The sequence below is a fragment of the Teleopsis dalmanni genome, chromosome 1 (genome assembly GCF_002237135.1).
Source record: "Teleopsis dalmanni isolate 2A chromosome 1, ASM223713v2, whole genome shotgun sequence".
Taxonomy (NCBI): Eukaryota; Metazoa; Arthropoda; class Insecta; order Diptera; family Diopsidae; genus Teleopsis; species Teleopsis dalmanni.
The window spans coordinates 7,213,983-7,231,784 of NC_051846.1; the positions used below are offsets into that span (position 1 = coordinate 7,213,983).

The 17,802-nt window shown below is 31.0% G+C and overlaps 5 protein-coding genes across 10 annotated transcripts; 2 read left to right on the plus strand and 3 right to left on the minus strand.

The window, feature by feature from the left end:
• The first annotated feature begins 2,135 nt into the window (after positions 1-2,135).
• Positions 2,136-3,293, plus strand: LOC119679303. The gene is made up of 4 exons (XM_038091612.1): positions 2,136-2,214; positions 2,268-2,660; positions 2,738-2,919; positions 2,985-3,293. Exons 1-4 carry the CDS (start codon positions 2,185-2,187, stop codon positions 3,157-3,159), a joined length of 780 nt encoding a protein of 259 aa, XP_037947540.1. The 5' UTR covers positions 2,136-2,184; the 3' UTR covers positions 3,160-3,293.
• Positions 3,294-5,004: 1,711 nt separating this feature from the next.
• Positions 5,005-5,847, minus strand: LOC119679376 (the record flags this gene model as incomplete). The annotated part of the gene is made up of 3 exons (XM_038091737.1): positions 5,005-5,128; positions 5,196-5,682; positions 5,742-5,847. Coding segments are annotated over 3 exons (717 nt in total), but the record flags the coding sequence as incomplete, so codon positions are not given.
• Positions 5,848-9,106: 3,259 nt separating this feature from the next.
• On the minus strand, positions 9,107-11,057 carry LOC119679456. 4 transcript variants are annotated; one of them, XR_005252411.1, is made up of 3 exons: positions 10,881-11,057; positions 9,503-9,617; positions 9,107-9,435 (listed from the first exon to the last, which is right to left on the minus strand). XR_005252411.1 is itself a non-coding variant. In XM_038091858.1 (3 exons), exons 1-3 carry the CDS (start codon positions 9,713-9,715, stop codon positions 9,137-9,139), a joined length of 429 nt encoding a protein of 142 aa, XP_037947786.1. In that variant the 5' UTR covers positions 9,716-9,761; the 3' UTR covers positions 9,107-9,136. The 4 variants fall into 4 exon arrangements, 1 of the variants encoding a protein (XP_037947786.1); XR_005252409.1 differs by lacking the exon at positions 10,881-11,057 and adding an exon at positions 9,738-9,809; XR_005252405.1 differs by lacking the exon at positions 10,881-11,057 and adding an exon at positions 9,705-9,766.
• A 1,719-nt stretch (positions 11,058-12,776) lies between these two features.
• LOC119679611 (zonadhesin-like) lies at positions 12,777-17,673 on the minus strand. Of its 3 annotated transcripts, XM_038092099.1 has the most exons (6): positions 15,748-16,355; positions 15,542-15,689; positions 15,170-15,459; positions 13,865-13,979; positions 13,047-13,794; positions 12,777-12,969 (listed from the first exon to the last, which is right to left on the minus strand). In XM_038092099.1, the coding sequence occupies exons 3-6, from the start codon at positions 15,410-15,412 to the stop codon at positions 12,846-12,848; spliced, it is 1,230 nt and encodes a 409-aa protein (XP_037948027.1). In that variant the 5' UTR covers positions 15,413-15,459; positions 15,542-15,689; positions 15,748-16,355; the 3' UTR covers positions 12,777-12,845. The 3 variants fall into 3 exon arrangements, with proteins under 3 accessions (XP_037948027.1, XP_037948183.1, XP_037948108.1); XM_038092255.1 differs by lacking the exons at positions 15,170-15,459; positions 15,542-15,689; positions 15,748-16,355 and adding an exon at positions 17,588-17,673; XM_038092180.1 differs by lacking the exons at positions 15,170-15,459; positions 15,542-15,689; positions 15,748-16,355 and adding an exon at positions 14,086-14,168.
• Positions 16,772-17,509, plus strand: LOC119679797. The gene is made up of 2 exons (XM_038092377.1): positions 16,772-16,879; positions 16,956-17,509. The coding sequence occupies exons 1-2, from the start codon at positions 16,853-16,855 to the stop codon at positions 17,388-17,390; spliced, it is 462 nt and encodes a 153-aa protein (XP_037948305.1). The 5' UTR covers positions 16,772-16,852; the 3' UTR covers positions 17,391-17,509.
• Positions 17,674-17,802: the final 129 nt, after the last annotated feature.

The window sequence follows — 17,802 nt, forward strand, 5'->3', positions numbered from 1 at the left end:
TGATATAGTACGTAAAAAAATATCTGAACTTAGATGAAATAATATATTAGTTCTTTTTATAATACGGACCGCACACAATAGCATTGTATGAGACATATAAAATTGTGTAATATATTCTGATACAGAACTATTTACTACCCCTGTAAATATCCTGTTGTTATAAATAAATAACATATCTAAAATGCCTGATTTATATGTGAGAAAAATTATCCAATTCTAATCGATTATGATATGGTTAATAAAACCTAATCGGAGTATACTGAACTATGTGTACTTAGAAAGACAGTGGAGAAATCTAGGAAGAACTAGTTGATATGTAATAGCAAACTCCATAAACAGGTCCTAGAAAGAACTGAATCGAAATTAAAGTATATCTAATCTTAGTAAGTTGAAGGAGAGATATTAGTTAGGTTTTTTAACTGAAGCTGACTGTCAGCATGTCAGGTGGCTTATAAAAATGATCTGATCATTTTTAAATATAAGAAGTTAAAGTAAAGACTTTTAACATTTTTGTTAAGGAAATCTATATTAGCAGAAAATATTTTTGAAAAAAACTTTTAATAGTTTTTGAAAGTTAATATAAAGAATTTTTATTTGTTAGAAAAATAGGTTGAAGGTTATATACCAGCAAAAAAAATTTTTGTATTCAACGTACGATATATCAACCTTTACCACTAAGATTTTTTCCCATATATATTATTATTGTTAATCGAAGGAATGGATCTGTCCTCCAATTTTTAATAATGGAAATAACTATTAAATTTAGGCTACATAAGAGAGTAATCGTCTGAAAGTGCCTTACTATCATAAAAATATTCCATTTATTTTTATTTATACATTGACAACTTGACTCGAGAAAGAAGAACAAAGTAATTTTGAAGAAGGATGTCAAGAATTATAGAAAATTTGGGCAATCTAATCATCTTGCAACAACAATAAAAAGACTTGATAAAAAAGAATTTATAGAAACAAACGAGACTCCTCTTTTTTTTAGCTGGTTTGTTTGACAAAATTAGGACCATATAATAAAACAGGGTCTACATATTATTTTGTTCCCAGATGTCAAGATCTCGTCACTGATATTACATTTAATTTACATCTTTTGTACTGAACACAACTACAGTTAGAGATGCAGCTATATTTCTGTTTCATTCACTCTAAAATTAATATAAAATGTCGGGAATTCGGGGATTCTTTAAGCAGTCAATTAAATAAGTTTTATAAAGTTGCTTACCATAGATTCTATAAGTATTTTTTATTTTAAATTGTTTATTATCTTTAACTCTAATTGACATATAAAGAGCTTGTTAGTAACCTAAAAGTAGCTAGCTATGATTTATGAGGGGATCAGTTTTAAGCTTAAAAATCATTGCTATGGGTTAAAATAACAAAAAAATGTAAATAGATAACTTGTTTCAAAAGAGAGATAAATTAGTTAATGTAGTGATTTAGTTTTTTTTTCTTAAATTCAAAATATATTTATATAACCAGGACAAGGACAGCATATGAGTATTACGTAAAACGTATCTCTTTGGAGTTTTGGTTGGTTTCGTTGGCATTAGCAATGTTATTGGCATTTCCATATTTATGCGGTTTTTGTTCGTAGAAAGGAGATTCACAATTTACCTGTTTTGTCTTAACCACCATTTGTGTGCAAAATATAGATAATTAAGATAAAAGATTTATTGAAGACGCCATAACACAGTATTATAAGTGCTAAATACTACCTTCGATATAAATATATACGTACAAGTGTATAAATATTCACATATGTAAGTAAATACACATATTTCCTGTATATATATATAGATATAGATCAGTCATTCGCTTACCTTTAATTTCTTGCTATTAAGATATTTCATTTAATATGGAAAAGATTAATTATGGAATTAACAAAAGGAAATTCCATAGTTTATGAAATTTGGATATAAAAAGATGACTTAGTAATGCACTTGACATTTTATTGAGAATAATTAGAATTTATTTAGATTTATTTTATTTAAGTAGTATAAACTAAATTTGTTACGTTCTACATTTATATTAAACTAACGTCTTTGGCTTAGATAAGATAAATGTTTGGCGAAAGCAAATTTATAAATAAATTTGCATTGAGTACTTCAACTACAGTGTTAAATTCGTCAGATACTAGTTAGTACCCATTTGTCGAAATAAAATTTTGGAATCATGTTTTTTAAATTTCTTACTATTTCATTAGTGAGTTTGCAATATAAATCTATTATATTTTATATATAAATTTCGCTTTAAAGGCAATTTTATGGATCATCTTTATACTGAGACCGGTCGATGTGAACGGACAATGCAATGCTTGTGCTGCAGACACGGGCGTGGCCTGCGTTTCAGAAATAAGTTTCAAAATCTGTGTTGGTGGTTATCCTAATGGTGATGCATTGACATGCCCTACTGGCTACGTTTGCTCTACGGCAAATTCCTCGATTTGCTTGCCAAAAGTACAGAATATCACACCGACTTGCAGCGATTGCAATAAATGTGACGCCACCTCAACTTTTGCTTGCACGGGTCTAACAACTTTTGCGCTATGTCTGGGTACGGGTACAATATCAGACATTGTAGGCAATTGTGCTCCATCACACATTTGCAGTATTGACTATCCACAGATTTGCGGTAATGCTACAACTGGTGTAAGTTACTTTTAACTATGATATATATGGTAATTGGAATTCAGGATTTCTGTCTCATGTTTTAACTGCTATTACAGATAAGTGCTACATGTCCTTCTGTAATCGACGGCACATCTCCAGGAACAACAAGTAGCACTCCTACAACAGGCAGCACTCCTTCAACTGTATCACCGTTTTATAATGCCACCTACTTTTGCAGCAATTTGCAGCAAAGAGGTCGCTTTCCGGTTGGTACAGATCTAAGCACTACTTGCAGACAGTAAGTTAATCTATACGAAAAAAAACGAATTTATTTCAACTTTGAACATTTACATTTCATTTAAGATATGTTTATTGCTTCCTCAATGGTGGTGCTTGGCATGGTCAGATTTATAATTGCCCTGGTAGTACATATTTCAATAGCACCTCACAGAACTGTGGGGTAGCTATACCACCTCGCTGTTTGGGTACTGTTCGAAGTTTAAGTCTTTTTGAGATTGATTTAGATTCATATTTTTAATGTGTCAGTTAATCAGTTAATTGGTTAATCAAACTAATAATACATGGTAAAGTGAGTTATTTTTATATAAGTGATGATTAAAATTTTATTAAGATGTTTAAATATTAAGTGTATAAGTCATATGAGTAAAGTAATAAAGCTATAATATGTCATAAAAAATGCTTTCTTTTCTCGGTTAAAATGAGTAAAACCATGAATAACAATCACGCATTATAGTATAGATGCTTTTTATAAATAAATGCTTAAAAGGAAAGGAAGAAAGTAGTCATCTTTCAAAGTAGTCATTTCCAGATCTGATCCTCAGTTACTATAATCTATTCGTAAACAACAACCCGATGATTTGAGACAAATATAGATGAAGAAATAACTGTCAAAGGAGGACTTATTTAAAAGGTGCTAATAATAAAAGTGCGGAAATCTAAGAAATATGTTAATATATACATAATTATTTTTGAATTAAAAGACTTTACTAAGTCCTGAAGTAAAGCCTTAGAGATTTAGTAGTACTCTTCTCTAAGCGCAAATACCTATCTCGTATAAATGCATAAAAAAATCGAACAAATTAAAAAAATAGTGAAGATTAAAATTGATTTTGATGGTCCCACATATTTGTATTAATTAATCGAAATCTTTTTCATTTTAATCACAAGTGTAGATCACATACTAACGCTGCAAAATAAATTCAGAGTGCTATCTCATAATCTGTGAATCCCCTTTCATACAACTTAACTTTTCTTTTAATATATTAGTACCGCTTTTATTAGTACCGCGATTTTACTGCTCTTCGTAAAATATTTTGTATGTTTTTCCGGATCGTAATACATTTTGGTCTGAGAACCACTGATCTATAGTTTTTAAATTAATTTTTTTTTTAAATCTCGAATGAGTTTTATTGTTATAATATATAAGCTCTTGTTTTTAATTTGAAAGTAACTGCAAATTCTGAGGTAGTAGATTATAATACTAAAGACAGTACAAAAACGTTAATATTACTCATTAACTACAATAATGTAGTATCAAAGAGCAATTGATCGGTATGTATGGAAAAGGAAATTATATTGTGAGTCTAGGAATTCAATTACACAGCAATAGAAAAGAAAAATGTTGTTCAGGTGCGAGAGGTGCTTCAAGGGCTTAAGCGAAATGAATTAAAGCACTACATTTACACATTAGTTTTAGTGGCGTTTGAGCTTGCTGTTCTATCTAATCAGCGCCGCAACTTTGATTTGACACCATAATCTGGTCGCGGAAATTCCAGTTTCAATCCCAATCCACTGAGTTGATGTAGCAGATTCTTTGTTGGAGATCTATGAAGTTTTTAGAAAAATTCTTGAATTTATTTTTAAGACGTCTACGTGTTACTTCGTAAATAAATAATAAAAAAGTACTTTTATATTTCAATGCTTAATCCATCAATTTACAAGAACTCTTAACATTTTACAACTATAAAATGAATATTTTATAGTTATTATATATTATTCATTTGCACTGATCTATTTTTCTTGTTAGAAACTTATTAATATTTTGAGCAGTTTTTTAAGATGCTCATATGGTTTACCCAAGTTTAAATAAAAGTGTAAGAATTGTCTATTCCACATAAGGAATACTTATATACTTTTTCGTGTATATTTTTAATTTTAGATTTTCTCTATATCCTTTTCTATTATGCTTTTAAATTTCTAGCTCATTAGTAACGAAATGGCAAGTAATTGAGTTTTGTTGACTAAAAAGTTCGAGGGTTTCCATGAAGGACATACAACTTAAGCTACACGCAGGCCTTAGTATGGAATAATTTATGACACTTTATATAAAAATCAGAATTTATAAAATACTATATTAACATCTTTACAAACAATATGACGGTTTAAATAAAGTGCAATAAGAGTCTTGAATATCAAAGTAAGATCCACTGGAGCAAGTGTATTCCGTCCCTTTTATTACTCCATTTACATAATAACAGTAAACATATCTAAATATAGGAAAAAAATAAACAATTTAATTTTAAAAGTAATAACTTCTGTTTCATTTACAATTACCGTTTGCAAAATGGATCACTTGGTTGAGTGGGAAACACTCCAACTTGACGCACTTGCTCACAAGCATACTGTGGTGTATTTGGTAGCTTGGTTGTCGTTTCCGTGGTACTCGCTTCTGACGTGGTTGTTTCTGTTGTTGTGGTGGTTGTGGTGGATGTAGTGGTGTCTGTTGCCACACGACCACAGGTGACGCTCGCAGCAAGCGATTCAGGGACACAAATGGAATCACTGGTAGCATCGCAAACATATCCATCAGGACAGTAACCAATTGGACTTGTTGGACGTGCAGCACCGTAACACATCTGAAATGTAGTGCGGCTTTGACAGGCAAAAACATAGTTACGATGTGCACTGCAGAGACCACACTGTGCTGAGTCGTCACAACTGGGTGGACGTTGAACATTCGATTGCACACAAATCGCATTCAAGTTTGTGCAATCAAAGCCGTCCTTGCAGTGATACAGTACTTCAGTATTTGGAAAGTTATCTAAACAAATGGTTGCTTTAATGGATGATGAAATTCAATAAGGAAATGCTTGTAATTACCCTCAAAGCATAAATAGTATGAAGTGGAATTGATGCAAGCGACACGATTGCGCTGGCAAACATCGCATTCGGCTTCTATATATTTGACCAAAATTAACAAATAGACCACGTACTAAAAAATTTAAAAATTTCATAAAATCATTGCCGTTATTAGAAATTCAGTAGAATGAGTTTTTAACCAAGAAACCAATTTTTTTCATAGATTTTAATAAAGTTATTGAACTCCAGTCAAGTATTTCTTTTCTACACATGGGTTAAGCAACCATACTATTGACTTTATTAATTAACAAGTTAAAAAATTATAGACAATAGAAATTCTTTTTTTTTTTGTTTTATAGAATAGATTAGCATTTCGAAAATACGTCAAAATCTTAATTTAATTTAACCCAATTTCTCACAGCATCCACAACAACTCACAACGTATCTTAAGCTTTAGCATCTGTCAACAATTTATCTGCTTGCAAACTTATTTACATTCAAGGATTATTTGATTAGATTTTGTATCTTTAAAATTATTTTTCGTCTTATCTATCGCCTATTTAATCTACTGAACTTGAATTTTTATCAAGAGTAGCACGTTTATGGGCGTCGCGCAGCGTTTATCGGTCGTTCCCGAAGGCGACTTACTTGCAGAAAATGCCAACGACACCTTTTCACCTCGTTTGGAGCAAATCCCCTCACCAACAGCATTATAATTCAGTGCTTTTCTAACACTCTGTAGTTTAAATATTTCCAACGGTTTTGTTACCTCAAGGTTCAACTGTTCCGCACGATTTGAATAGTATTTCACAACTGCCTCCAGCTTTGACTAAAATTATCTGAACCCAATCTAATGGTACTTTATGTACTTTGCGAGTGTTAATTTGTTTGTTTATTTTTTTGGTAGTTTTCATTCGAAACACTTCAGTTGATTAAATTTAGTTAAGATGTTAAGTGGATTTTACTTGGATTGTCTTAAGCTACCACATAATTGAGTGGCAATTAGAAATTTCACAAGTATTTCACTTGTTTGGTATTTGTTTATCTAAGCTTCATTTAAGCAGTATTCACAGCTCTCTAGAAAGTTATTTTTAATATTTAAATATCATTCTTTAAAAATAGTCATTTTAACATAAAAAATTTTAAATCTCATAATGAAATTTCATAATATGTTACTTTTGCATTAGCTTTAATGCGTATCTTATAAACAGTCATAGATTCATATAATGAACACATTTTTGAATTATAATTACATGTATATGGTGACCATAAGAAATTTTATATAGTTTGCAGGTTTTAGTTCATAAAGATTCAAAAACAGATACTTATACTTGTATTAAGAAGTATACTTTAATAAATATACGTATAAGATGAAAAAGCCTTTAATGAGAAACAAAACAGTTAGTCGATATACTTAGGACAATGTATATATATGATTGCGAATCGTAATTTAAAGTAGTAGGTACTAGCTAACATATCACCTTTACTCCTTTCTCTGGAAATCTACATCACTTTTATTTTAAATCATTTTTAGTTTAAAATTTGACGTCTGATATCCGCAAATACCTCACCCATCGATTAATTTCTTTAAAGCTGAGCTAAAGAATTGTTGAGATGATCATCTATTTTGCCAAAAAGTTTAGACACTTTGAGCTTTCATAGTTGGTGATGGTTTCAATAGAAATATCTATGAATACTACAGTTGCTGATATGTTCGGTTTTAAAAATTTTGCAGTTTTTTAAGAAAGGATTTTACTATCTTAGTAAAACCGACATAAGCATATAGCAAAGATGCCGTGATGGTTTATTCATAGAGAAATATTCTGGTACTCTTTTATGAAGTATTAGGGATTAAATTATTATCAGGGCTTTTGATGAGAGATTAAAGCAGATTCAGAGTTTGTGCACAAATTACTTGTTATCAAATCTTATATACACGTATCTCAATGCATTAGTCCATTCAATTCTGACATTATTTATTATTATTCTGACATTATTTATAACCTCGTATTCTCATAATGTGTTAAGCGGGATAAAAATTATTGATGAAGATATTTAGTACATTACAAAGATTGTTTGAAACCAGATAGCTGACAATAACTCCTTACTATATGCTAACAAAACTGCAATAGTGGCAAATAATGTTTATGTGTTACGAGTGCTCGTAGCGGAAGATGAATACTAAAAATCCATAAGTTTATGATAGCATAAATCAAAATTTAATATAATTCAAAACAAGTATAGTAGATAATCAAAATATTGATCGTATTTAAACAGCTGTCATACTGGTTGTAAGAACTATACGATCAAGACAAAAATATAAACTGCAGAATAAAAATTGCGTGGACCTAAGACTGCGATATATAAGGTACTACGTATGATCAGTTTAACTCTAAGGGACAGAAATTTGAATGCTAGATTTCGTGTTGTCGCCACATCCTGAAAATTTCTTGGATTGTCAGGGTCAATAATATGGAGCTGTACAGAACAATAAAACCAGAAAGAAGAATGTTAAGAACATATACAAGTTAACTTCAACTAATACTTGAAGGTCGTATAGAAGAGATGTCAGGCGAAAATAACTTTAAGAAATTGAGGAATTAAGCACCTTAAATCAAATCTTTCAAATATTAGCTTATTATATTTATCTTTATTTTCAAATTATTACATTATGGTAAGGTGCCTTCATGACTCACTATGTATCTCTAAAAACAATCTTAAAAACTATTATTCTGTCATGAATGCCAGTCAGAGTTGCATTTATAACTACAGTCATATAATATGGTAAATAAAGGGATACAACACACTTATATAAAATTATAGCATTAATTAATATATTGCAACTATATATTACCTACTGCTATTGTGTTATATGTACTATACTATGTACATCTTATAAAAAAAACTTATAGGTTTTGCTTGGTGTTGTTGTTCACGTTCAAGTTTTATATTCATATAGATCCACGATTTCATGCATGCGTTATATATATGACTTTTTCTGATGATTTCCTAGATCTTCATTTCTTTTGTTAGAATTGCACGCAACCCAAGCTATATTAATATGTGATGATTTATTTTTAGGTATATTATTTCTACATCTTTTAATCTTTTATTTTTGACTAATGTAGTTGACGATTTTTCTCATTCTTCTACATCTATAGATTTTATATTATCAACTATTATAGATTTTATATTATTATTATTGATTTTATATTACCTTTGATTACCTTTACGAAAAGTAGATATTTTCTTAATAAGGTTATAAATGCCATATTATTAAATTAATATCAAATTATTAAATTTTCTTATATGGTAATATTATATATTTTAATATAGCATTATAGTTACGATAAAAATCGATACCAATAAATTTATTAACGCCCGTATATATGTTTGGTAATATATTTTTAAAATAATTAACTACAATTTTCTAATATGCAAGGTGTTTGAGCAGTGCCATATAAATTACATATATAGCCAAACGGACAACAGCCACGTACTTCTGTTAGACCACCATTTGTACATAGTGTGTAGCTGGTACGACTCGTACAAGTGAAGTCCCTATCATTCATATTGTCACATACATCACAACGAGAACCGAGTTCACAATCTGGTCTTATTTCAGGTATTGTAATTGGAGAGCATATAAATGTATTTAGAGAAGTACATATTGTAGTATCGGGACAACTAAATGTAAGAGAAGTATCAGCAGTGCCTTAAATTAAAAAATAGTTCATTGAATAAAACATATATGTCGAAAATGTACGTTTAGAGAATCTAACCATTATAACAGACTTGATATTCCGTTTCTGTTACACAGGCAAAACCTTCGTGACTGCACTGATTACAAACTGCAGAGATATTCTCAAAACCCACTATGACGAAAATTACCAAAAACTGAAAATTGAAATAAACAAAAAATTTATTTAGTACTGTTTAAAATTTAAAATATAAATAATAATAAATAATTTCCTTCTCACAAACATTTTTAACATATTATGAATGTGTTTTGCTCACAGTTAAAACCTGCTTTCATTAAAGGTTAAGTTTAACTAATTTCAGTTCTCTTGCTGTGATGTTAGTTTGTACCAAACTTTATGATCGCGTTATTATCTTCTATAATGTGTGGGGGATTAGCACTTGATGCTGGAGTCTATTGTTCTGATAAGTAAGAATGAGATTAATAATGCAAATATGCAAGATTCTGTTGAAGAGTTATTTAACATGATTCCATAAAAAATTGTGTTTTTTTTAAGCAAATAATCTTTTTAATGTGTTTTAACTGTCAAAAAGTTTATTGTTTTTCGACATATTGTTAAGATTGCGAAAATTTATTTACAAAATCAGTACTCCATAACAAACGAACTTTATTACTTTCTTGACTACTACACATTTCTTAACGAGATGTTGACACAGTTCAACATGTCTCTAATATAGGTCCCCGGTTATTGAATAATTTTTAACAACTGCGAAGCAGACGTGCCATAGCCAGACGAGGTGCTTCAGGAAATTACTCAGTATACCTAAATAATCTAGGCATATACCTAGTTGACATTTGCTAAGTTTTTTCTGTGCTGTACTTAATAAAAGATGGAGAGACTCAGTGAAATGTAAACATTTGTATACAAGTTGATTGAGTGCAATAAAGAAGAAATCCAATACTCTAACTGAGATGCCCTGTAGAGATGTCAGTTTTGTGGTGGTTTTGTCCAAAGCATAAAAAAGATTATGAAATATTGTTAAGAGATTGAATCTTCCTTTCAAATCTTCCTGTCTCAGTTGTGAAGGGAACGATGAAAGGACGGCGCCGCTTTTCTATGTCAGTCAACTGCAAGACCTATATGATAACACAATGAGTTATTAAGCTTAACATAAGTGTATCCCCTGTGCCGCCAGTATAAACTAACTTAACCTATCAAACGATCTGACAAGACAGGTTTAATAAGAAATCCTTTGCAAAATCTATTAGATTGCAGCGACATCTATGAAAGAACGATAGTAGGTTAATGGTGTACATTTTACTCACTTCCTTCGTTACTTTAAGTAAGTTCGCCTAACGTTTATTATTTATTATTACATGTCATTTTGCAAGTCAGTCAAAACAAAGTATATTGTCAATTTTATGCTCAACATAATAGTTCAAATATTCAGCATGTTTACCCTTTCGGACGCCAAGTCACCGTCGAAAATTTGCAGATATCACACAGATGAACCTATAATCACTGTTGAAGTCATTATCAATGGTGTGCCTAATTCTTTGATTTGACATTACCTCTGCACTTTGAGACTGTGAAAAATTTTGCAACAAGATCTCGGCTTACGTTTTTACAAAGCGTATTTTATATATCTACAAAAATTGAAGACACACATTCGTTAATAGGTATTAGAGCGATTTGAAATCAATCTATTTCTTACCGCAAAATTTGATTAAACGATTAATTTTATTATCATTTCGAAAATATTCCATTGGAATTTTCTATCTTCATAAGAGTTCATTGCTTTGCGCCTGACTATATATTATATGATAATGAAGTTCATTGCACCATTATGATAAACTATATTTTATTGAATTTAAGTATTTACCACACGCTTTACCCAATTTCAGGTTCAATTTGTATGCTGAATCCTTTCGGACTATTATTTGTATTATCGTTTTCTATATATTGAAATTGTGTCCATAACATTTATTTTTACTTCTTTATAAGGTTATATTGCACTTACATATACATATTTATATAGTTTAATGTTAAAATCTATTTTAGATGGAGAGATTTTTGAGATATATTTACTGCTATCAATGTTTTGAACTTACTACATTTTGAAGATTCACTTTGAGCTCTTCTGAGTCAGCAGTGGAGTCAATAACGGCTTTTTCATCTATTAAAGAATAGGGACAACAAAAAATTAGTTTCAAAATATTTCTGGTAATGTTTCATTTTACCTGCTATCAATAATTTTTAAATGTTTTGGACCCATATACAGACGGTATTCACTATTCCAATTCTTTCTAGAACACATTTCCCTCGAAGTGTATTTGCACAATTCTATCATACTAGGAAGTTGGATAAAGAACGACTTTGTACAACAACAACAGTGATAACATTGATTGTTGTGTATTCTAAAGAATATATTATGGTTTCAGTTTTGTTCAAGAAGTATGTAACTGCCGTTTTATTACACACTGCCAGAGGCGAGGTTGTGAAAATAGGTATCATGTTTAAAAGCAATCTGATCGTTTTATAAATGATATTATTTTTGTGGGACAAGAGTAACCCTTTGTTTCCAAAATCATTCTGGAAGATGTTCGGATATGTAAAATGCAGAGCACGTTTAATAGGTCTTAAGGTTGTTAATAATTCTCTTTCTGTGTATACATATATATACACATAGCAGTATATATAATCCACCTGAAATGATGAATTGTTTCAATACAATTATTATGTTTCGGTAAATGTTTTTAATATGCTACGAAGTTAATAAAAATGTTATTTAAATATATTTCTGTGTACACTTTTTGCTCTGTTAACTATTGTTGAATGGATTTAAAGCTATATATACTTGGACTAAAAAATATCGGAAGTTAAATATTCAAGTGAAATCTTTTGACTGTGAAGTGTTATAATCTATATTTCGACTGTATTAATGTTCATATCAGGTGTTTGAGTTGAAATTCCATTTTTAATCAACAAAATAAGTTATTAAGGAATTATTAGTCTTTAACTAGTAATTATATATTTTCGGAACAGTTACCAAATTTGTCATAAAAATATACCATGCGAATTTATTCAAGTACATACAAATATTTCTCGATATTTGCACAATATATAAAAATTTCAATATAACGTCCATGAATATATTGTTTTTAAGAACTTCTCATCATGACACCCGCAATGCACTGATTAAATCAATTATAATTACTTATTTATTTATTTATTAATTTATTATGAAAAATTAGTAGTTAAGTAATATAGTACAATGTAATTTATTATTAACAAATATTTTATTTTAAAAATATTTATTTTACTTAAATTATATTATTAAATAAAGTGATGTATACTCTAGTCATATTTACTTTGAAAATTATAGCTAGGAAAACCTATAATTTAAGGTTCAGGAAGTTCTAATTTACACACATGTGGCTGGCTTAATGTTAATACAATTGTTGGCTTCTGCACTGAAGTACAATCCTGCGGGACATGTCATCGCCGTACCTTGTAAGTAACCTCCTTTCCAGAAGCAGTAAACGTAACTAAAAAGTAATATTTAAAAATATTATGAATAAATTGATCAAATCAATGGTGCCTTTAAGGAAAAATGTTTGCATACTTTGTACATCCGGTGTCTCTGGGGTATGGATAACGCCCAGATGCTGTGTATCTGGAACATACCTCGTTAGGTGTTGGAAGCGTTCCAGGTGGCACAGTTGTTGTAGTTGCAGGTGTTGAGTCGCACAGTTCTGGAGGTGGAGTTGTTATCTCTGGAGTTGTTATCTCTGGAGGTGGAGTTATTATTTCTGGAGGTGGAGTTATTATCTCTGGGGGTGGAGTTATTATCTCTGGGGGTGGAGTTATTATCTCTGGAGGTGGAGTGATTATCTCTGGAGGTGGAGTTATTATCTCTGGAGGTGGAGTTATTATCTCTGGGGGTGGAGTTATTATCTCTGGAGGTGGAGTTATTATCTCTGGAGGTGCAGTTGTGGTTGCATCGGGATCATCAATTGGGCCATCAATTGGATCACTTAGATCACATAATTGATCTAAATCTAAATTACATCCTTCCAACACACATGGAGTTCCAGAAGAAGCTTCGTTCACATTACATATATACTTGTCTGGACAATAACCACGTACATCTGTTAAGCTTCCACCTGAACACATTGTATAACTAGTACGACTAGTGCAAGTAAAGCCACCTGGACCAACATCTGTGCATACACCACACTTTGAAATATCTCCACAGGCTGGTGTTATAGTGACTCCTTGGGTAGCGGTGGGATCCATGCATGCCCGGCCAAAAGTAGTGCATAACTCGTTGGCACCAGTGCAGGTAAAACTTTTCGAAGTATCAGCCACACCTATTTTTGTGAAATAATTGTAAATTACATATATCTTAGATATGATGTTCTTCGTTTTAGTTAATCTTACCATCGATACAGACTTGAAATTCGTTTTGGCTTATGCAGGCAACTCCGTTGTCATTGCATGCATTACAAATCGCACTGACATTTGTAAGACCCAGTGCTGTCAAAATCATAAGGAACTGTAATGAATAAATTTTACACATTAAATGCAATTATTTATTATTTAATTTTTGTTTGTTTTTTTAACAAAAAATCACTATTCTTGATAAATGATATCTATCTTACGGTAAGTTTTAACATTTTCTATAGTATTCCTTGTAGTTATGGTTTATAAAGTTGCTAGGATGAAAGTTTTAGTTCGACTAATAAATTTGTTTGTTAGAATTCGGCTTTTATAATTCATCTCACATGTCTACAGAAATTTAATTTCACGCCATGATAATTTTTATCAGTAATTAAAATGCTGAAACGATTAACACTTCATACCAAAAACTGCAGCTCTGATAAGAACATGATTAGATGATCAAGAGGACAACTGTAAGACGATATCATTCTTTACAGTAAACTCTTGTAAAATTTATAAAAATTCACAGGAAGAAGGCTTATGAGTTTGGTAAGTCCACATTTTTTTCTTGAATATTACCAAAATATATATATTTATTCATTTTTTATGAAAGAGGAACAAAACAAAAAAAAATGCTCTTAAGCTCTTACTTTCTGTAATTATATTATTCAAAAATAGTCAATAAATATCTGTATCCAAAAAGTGTCAATTTTTGAAAAGTTAAATAAAAACCTTAGGCGAATAGAATTCAAAGAGAAAAATTAATTATTTGGCGCCTGTGTGAAATCAGTCAAGTTGTATTAATGCAAGACCTGGTACGTTATAAATATTTTATGAAAAGATTACAAGGATTCACGAATCCATGCCTAACAACTGTTTTGTGCAGTTGATATTCCAGAATAATAATTATCTAATGAGGCAGATGCGGAAGCCAATAGTCTTCCGAAAAAGCAGTATAAGCCGCAACTGTCTAGAGTAAATTCCAAAGGTCATAGGTCTAAAAATCTCACGAAAACGATGTAGCAAAGAACAATGACTCATGATACAAACGACTCATTTAGCGAACTTCGTATTATAGCACCACAAAAGCTATTGAAAATGTTTGTAATTTATAAATCTATATTTTTTACTATTTTATCAATATAATACTTAAAGTCAATATCAGCATATAGCCGCTAAAAACAAATGAATGCTATGGAGAAAATGAAAAGAAAATAATTCCAATAAATCTTATAAATCAATTATTCATACAGTTATTTATAGTATAATGATATTTGTGCAACAGTGTCTGTATGTATGTCATACCGAAGTGTTCCTAACGTAGGCCCGGGGTAGGATAAGATTTCTGAGAATGAAAGGGATCAGTTTAGTTCGCTTGAATCGGATACCCTCTTCAGTTCCGGATTGTGGCCACTGCGTAGGCCACTCGCCGCCGTGTAAAAAATAAACTGCATCTAATGAAAACCGGCAACAAATCTGACAAGCACAGATCCTAATCCTAATCATCATGATAAGCATTATAACATAATTTATTTCAGTTCCCAGCATGAGTTTTCGATTCGATGAAAATCAGATGAATCTACTGAACTCATCTTCTGAATAGAACAAACAATATTAAAAAGAGCATTTATATTAGAGAGTGTTAATAACAAGTGAATAGAATAAGCTGCAACGCACCTTTTTCGCCGAGGTTTAGCTCACCGGATTCCAGATCCAGTCCTACAATAAATTTATTTGATTGGAACAGTCGAAGACTGAGGCGAATATGGGAGGATTGAGAAGGTTCAGTCGTGGGAAGAATTGAGTTGGTGATAACCGAAGATCGCTAGGAAATGTCAATTTAGTAGTAAAAATTGTGGCAGAAATGTTGATTTCAACCTTACCTTTAGAGATCATCAGAAAATGTGGATTTCGTAAGCCGTGGACGATGGATTTGTGATAGCAATGGACATTTCCATCACACTTGTAAAGAATTGCAAAAAGTAGAGATGTAAATTTCTACTACTGTCATACTCAGCACTTATTGAAATGATCGGCATATCAGTTCGTTGCGTTACTGGCTGCCCAGATTTTCTTCTTATCTGGTAGGTGGTAAGCATGGAAACCTACAGTGTGTGAGTTATACCAACTAAAATCACCTCTTAGGAATGAATGGAGAATATTTTCACACCAAGTTGGTAACTTCATTTCAGTAATCAAGGGATAAAAATATGAGCAGATAGACTTAATATCAGGTGGACTACGTTAATCAAAGCCAGGAAGCATGGGCAGGGATAATGAAAGCATCAAGGTCTAACTCATCGATGTATAGGGTTAGATACTGGGAGTGGTTTATAGCGTAAGGATACGACAAGATCAGAAAGGAGAGTGCTGGAGGTGGACACGTCAGGATGAAGTTGTGTAGCCGAGTGAGGTACTCGTCAATGTGAATGATCTGGGCATTATCATAGAGGACAAAAACTTACGCATCTTTTATACCTGAGTAATGAAATATACGCCTTTGTTTTGTTAGTGTAATTATATAGGAATTTTTTTTTTGCAGTAGCAAATTTTGTTATGGCTTTTATTATTATTGTATTTTTGTTATTGTTCTTATCTTGTTCTTATGTTTATTATTGTTTTTGATTAAGGTGAATTGAAATTGTGATTTGAAAATTGTATATTACAAAGCATTTCTATATATTATCTCACTCAGCTATTAAGTAGATAATATTTTTTCTCTGAAACAGAAATCATAAGCTGTTGACTTGCGTAGGTAGTAAATCTTAAATGTCAGAAGTCTAAAATGCATAAAATTTTATCTTATTTTAGCACTGTTAAGTACATATCTAAATCTCTAAATAACAATATAAGCGTTGGTTAATTTTTGAAACCCTATATGAATATCGTATAAAACAAAAACACAGTCAAATATAAAAGCAGCATATTTCCTTAAAAGTATACAGTTTTCTAATAGGAACGCAACAGAACGGATTCAAGAACTTAAAAATGCAGCAACGTGTCGACAAAATTTTGGTATGAAATCATCATTGTAGTTACTTTTATACTAAAAATGTAATAACATCATTTACATCAAATGATTATTTTTCAGTGTCTCATTTTTGCAGTCTCTTTTTTCTTTCTACAAGTTAATGGAAATTGTAATGAATGTCAAGAAAATAACATAGCCTGTATTGATGAAACCCATTTTCACATATGTGCCGGTGGTCAAATAGATAAAAGGTTTACTTTTATTTGTCCTGACAATGGAATTTGTACAGGGTATGGACTAAAGTGCATGCCAGCTAATAGCGGTATAACTCCGTCATGCACGCCTGATTCCGGTTGCGCTATATGTTCTCCCACAAACATGTTTACCTGCATAAGTCGTACACAATTCGCACAATGCAGTGGATCAGAAATAACCGCTAATGTTGGAGTTTGTCCTGACGGCTTCACGTGTGACACTACTTCAAGCGCAATTTGCATTAACGATTGTAATAAACCTGCTTCTTTATCTTGTGATCGGGACCCAATAACGCTCTAAAATTATCGATAGAGCTTATTTTTCCAGCATCAATTTAGTTAAGTTGCACTGCTTACAAAAGTGATTTGTTTTTGTTAATATATATGTAATATGGCGGAAATAAACGATTATTTGGGCTATTCTGCAATTTCCATATACAAGTATATATAAGTACATACAAGTATATATAAAAAGTACATTAATATATATGTATACACCTTTTAATGTAAAGGCATTTCAAAAAAAGTTGCATTTTATCTTATGAGATTTATTACTCTTTCTTCGTGGATTAATACCAAGGAATGATATCAGCGAACACCGGATGGATATTGAGTTTCTGTTTTTAAGAAAATATAATAAATATATTTAGATTTTCGTGACTTTTGCACAATACCTGGCTTCCATATATATGACGAAGTACTATTTACTTTTT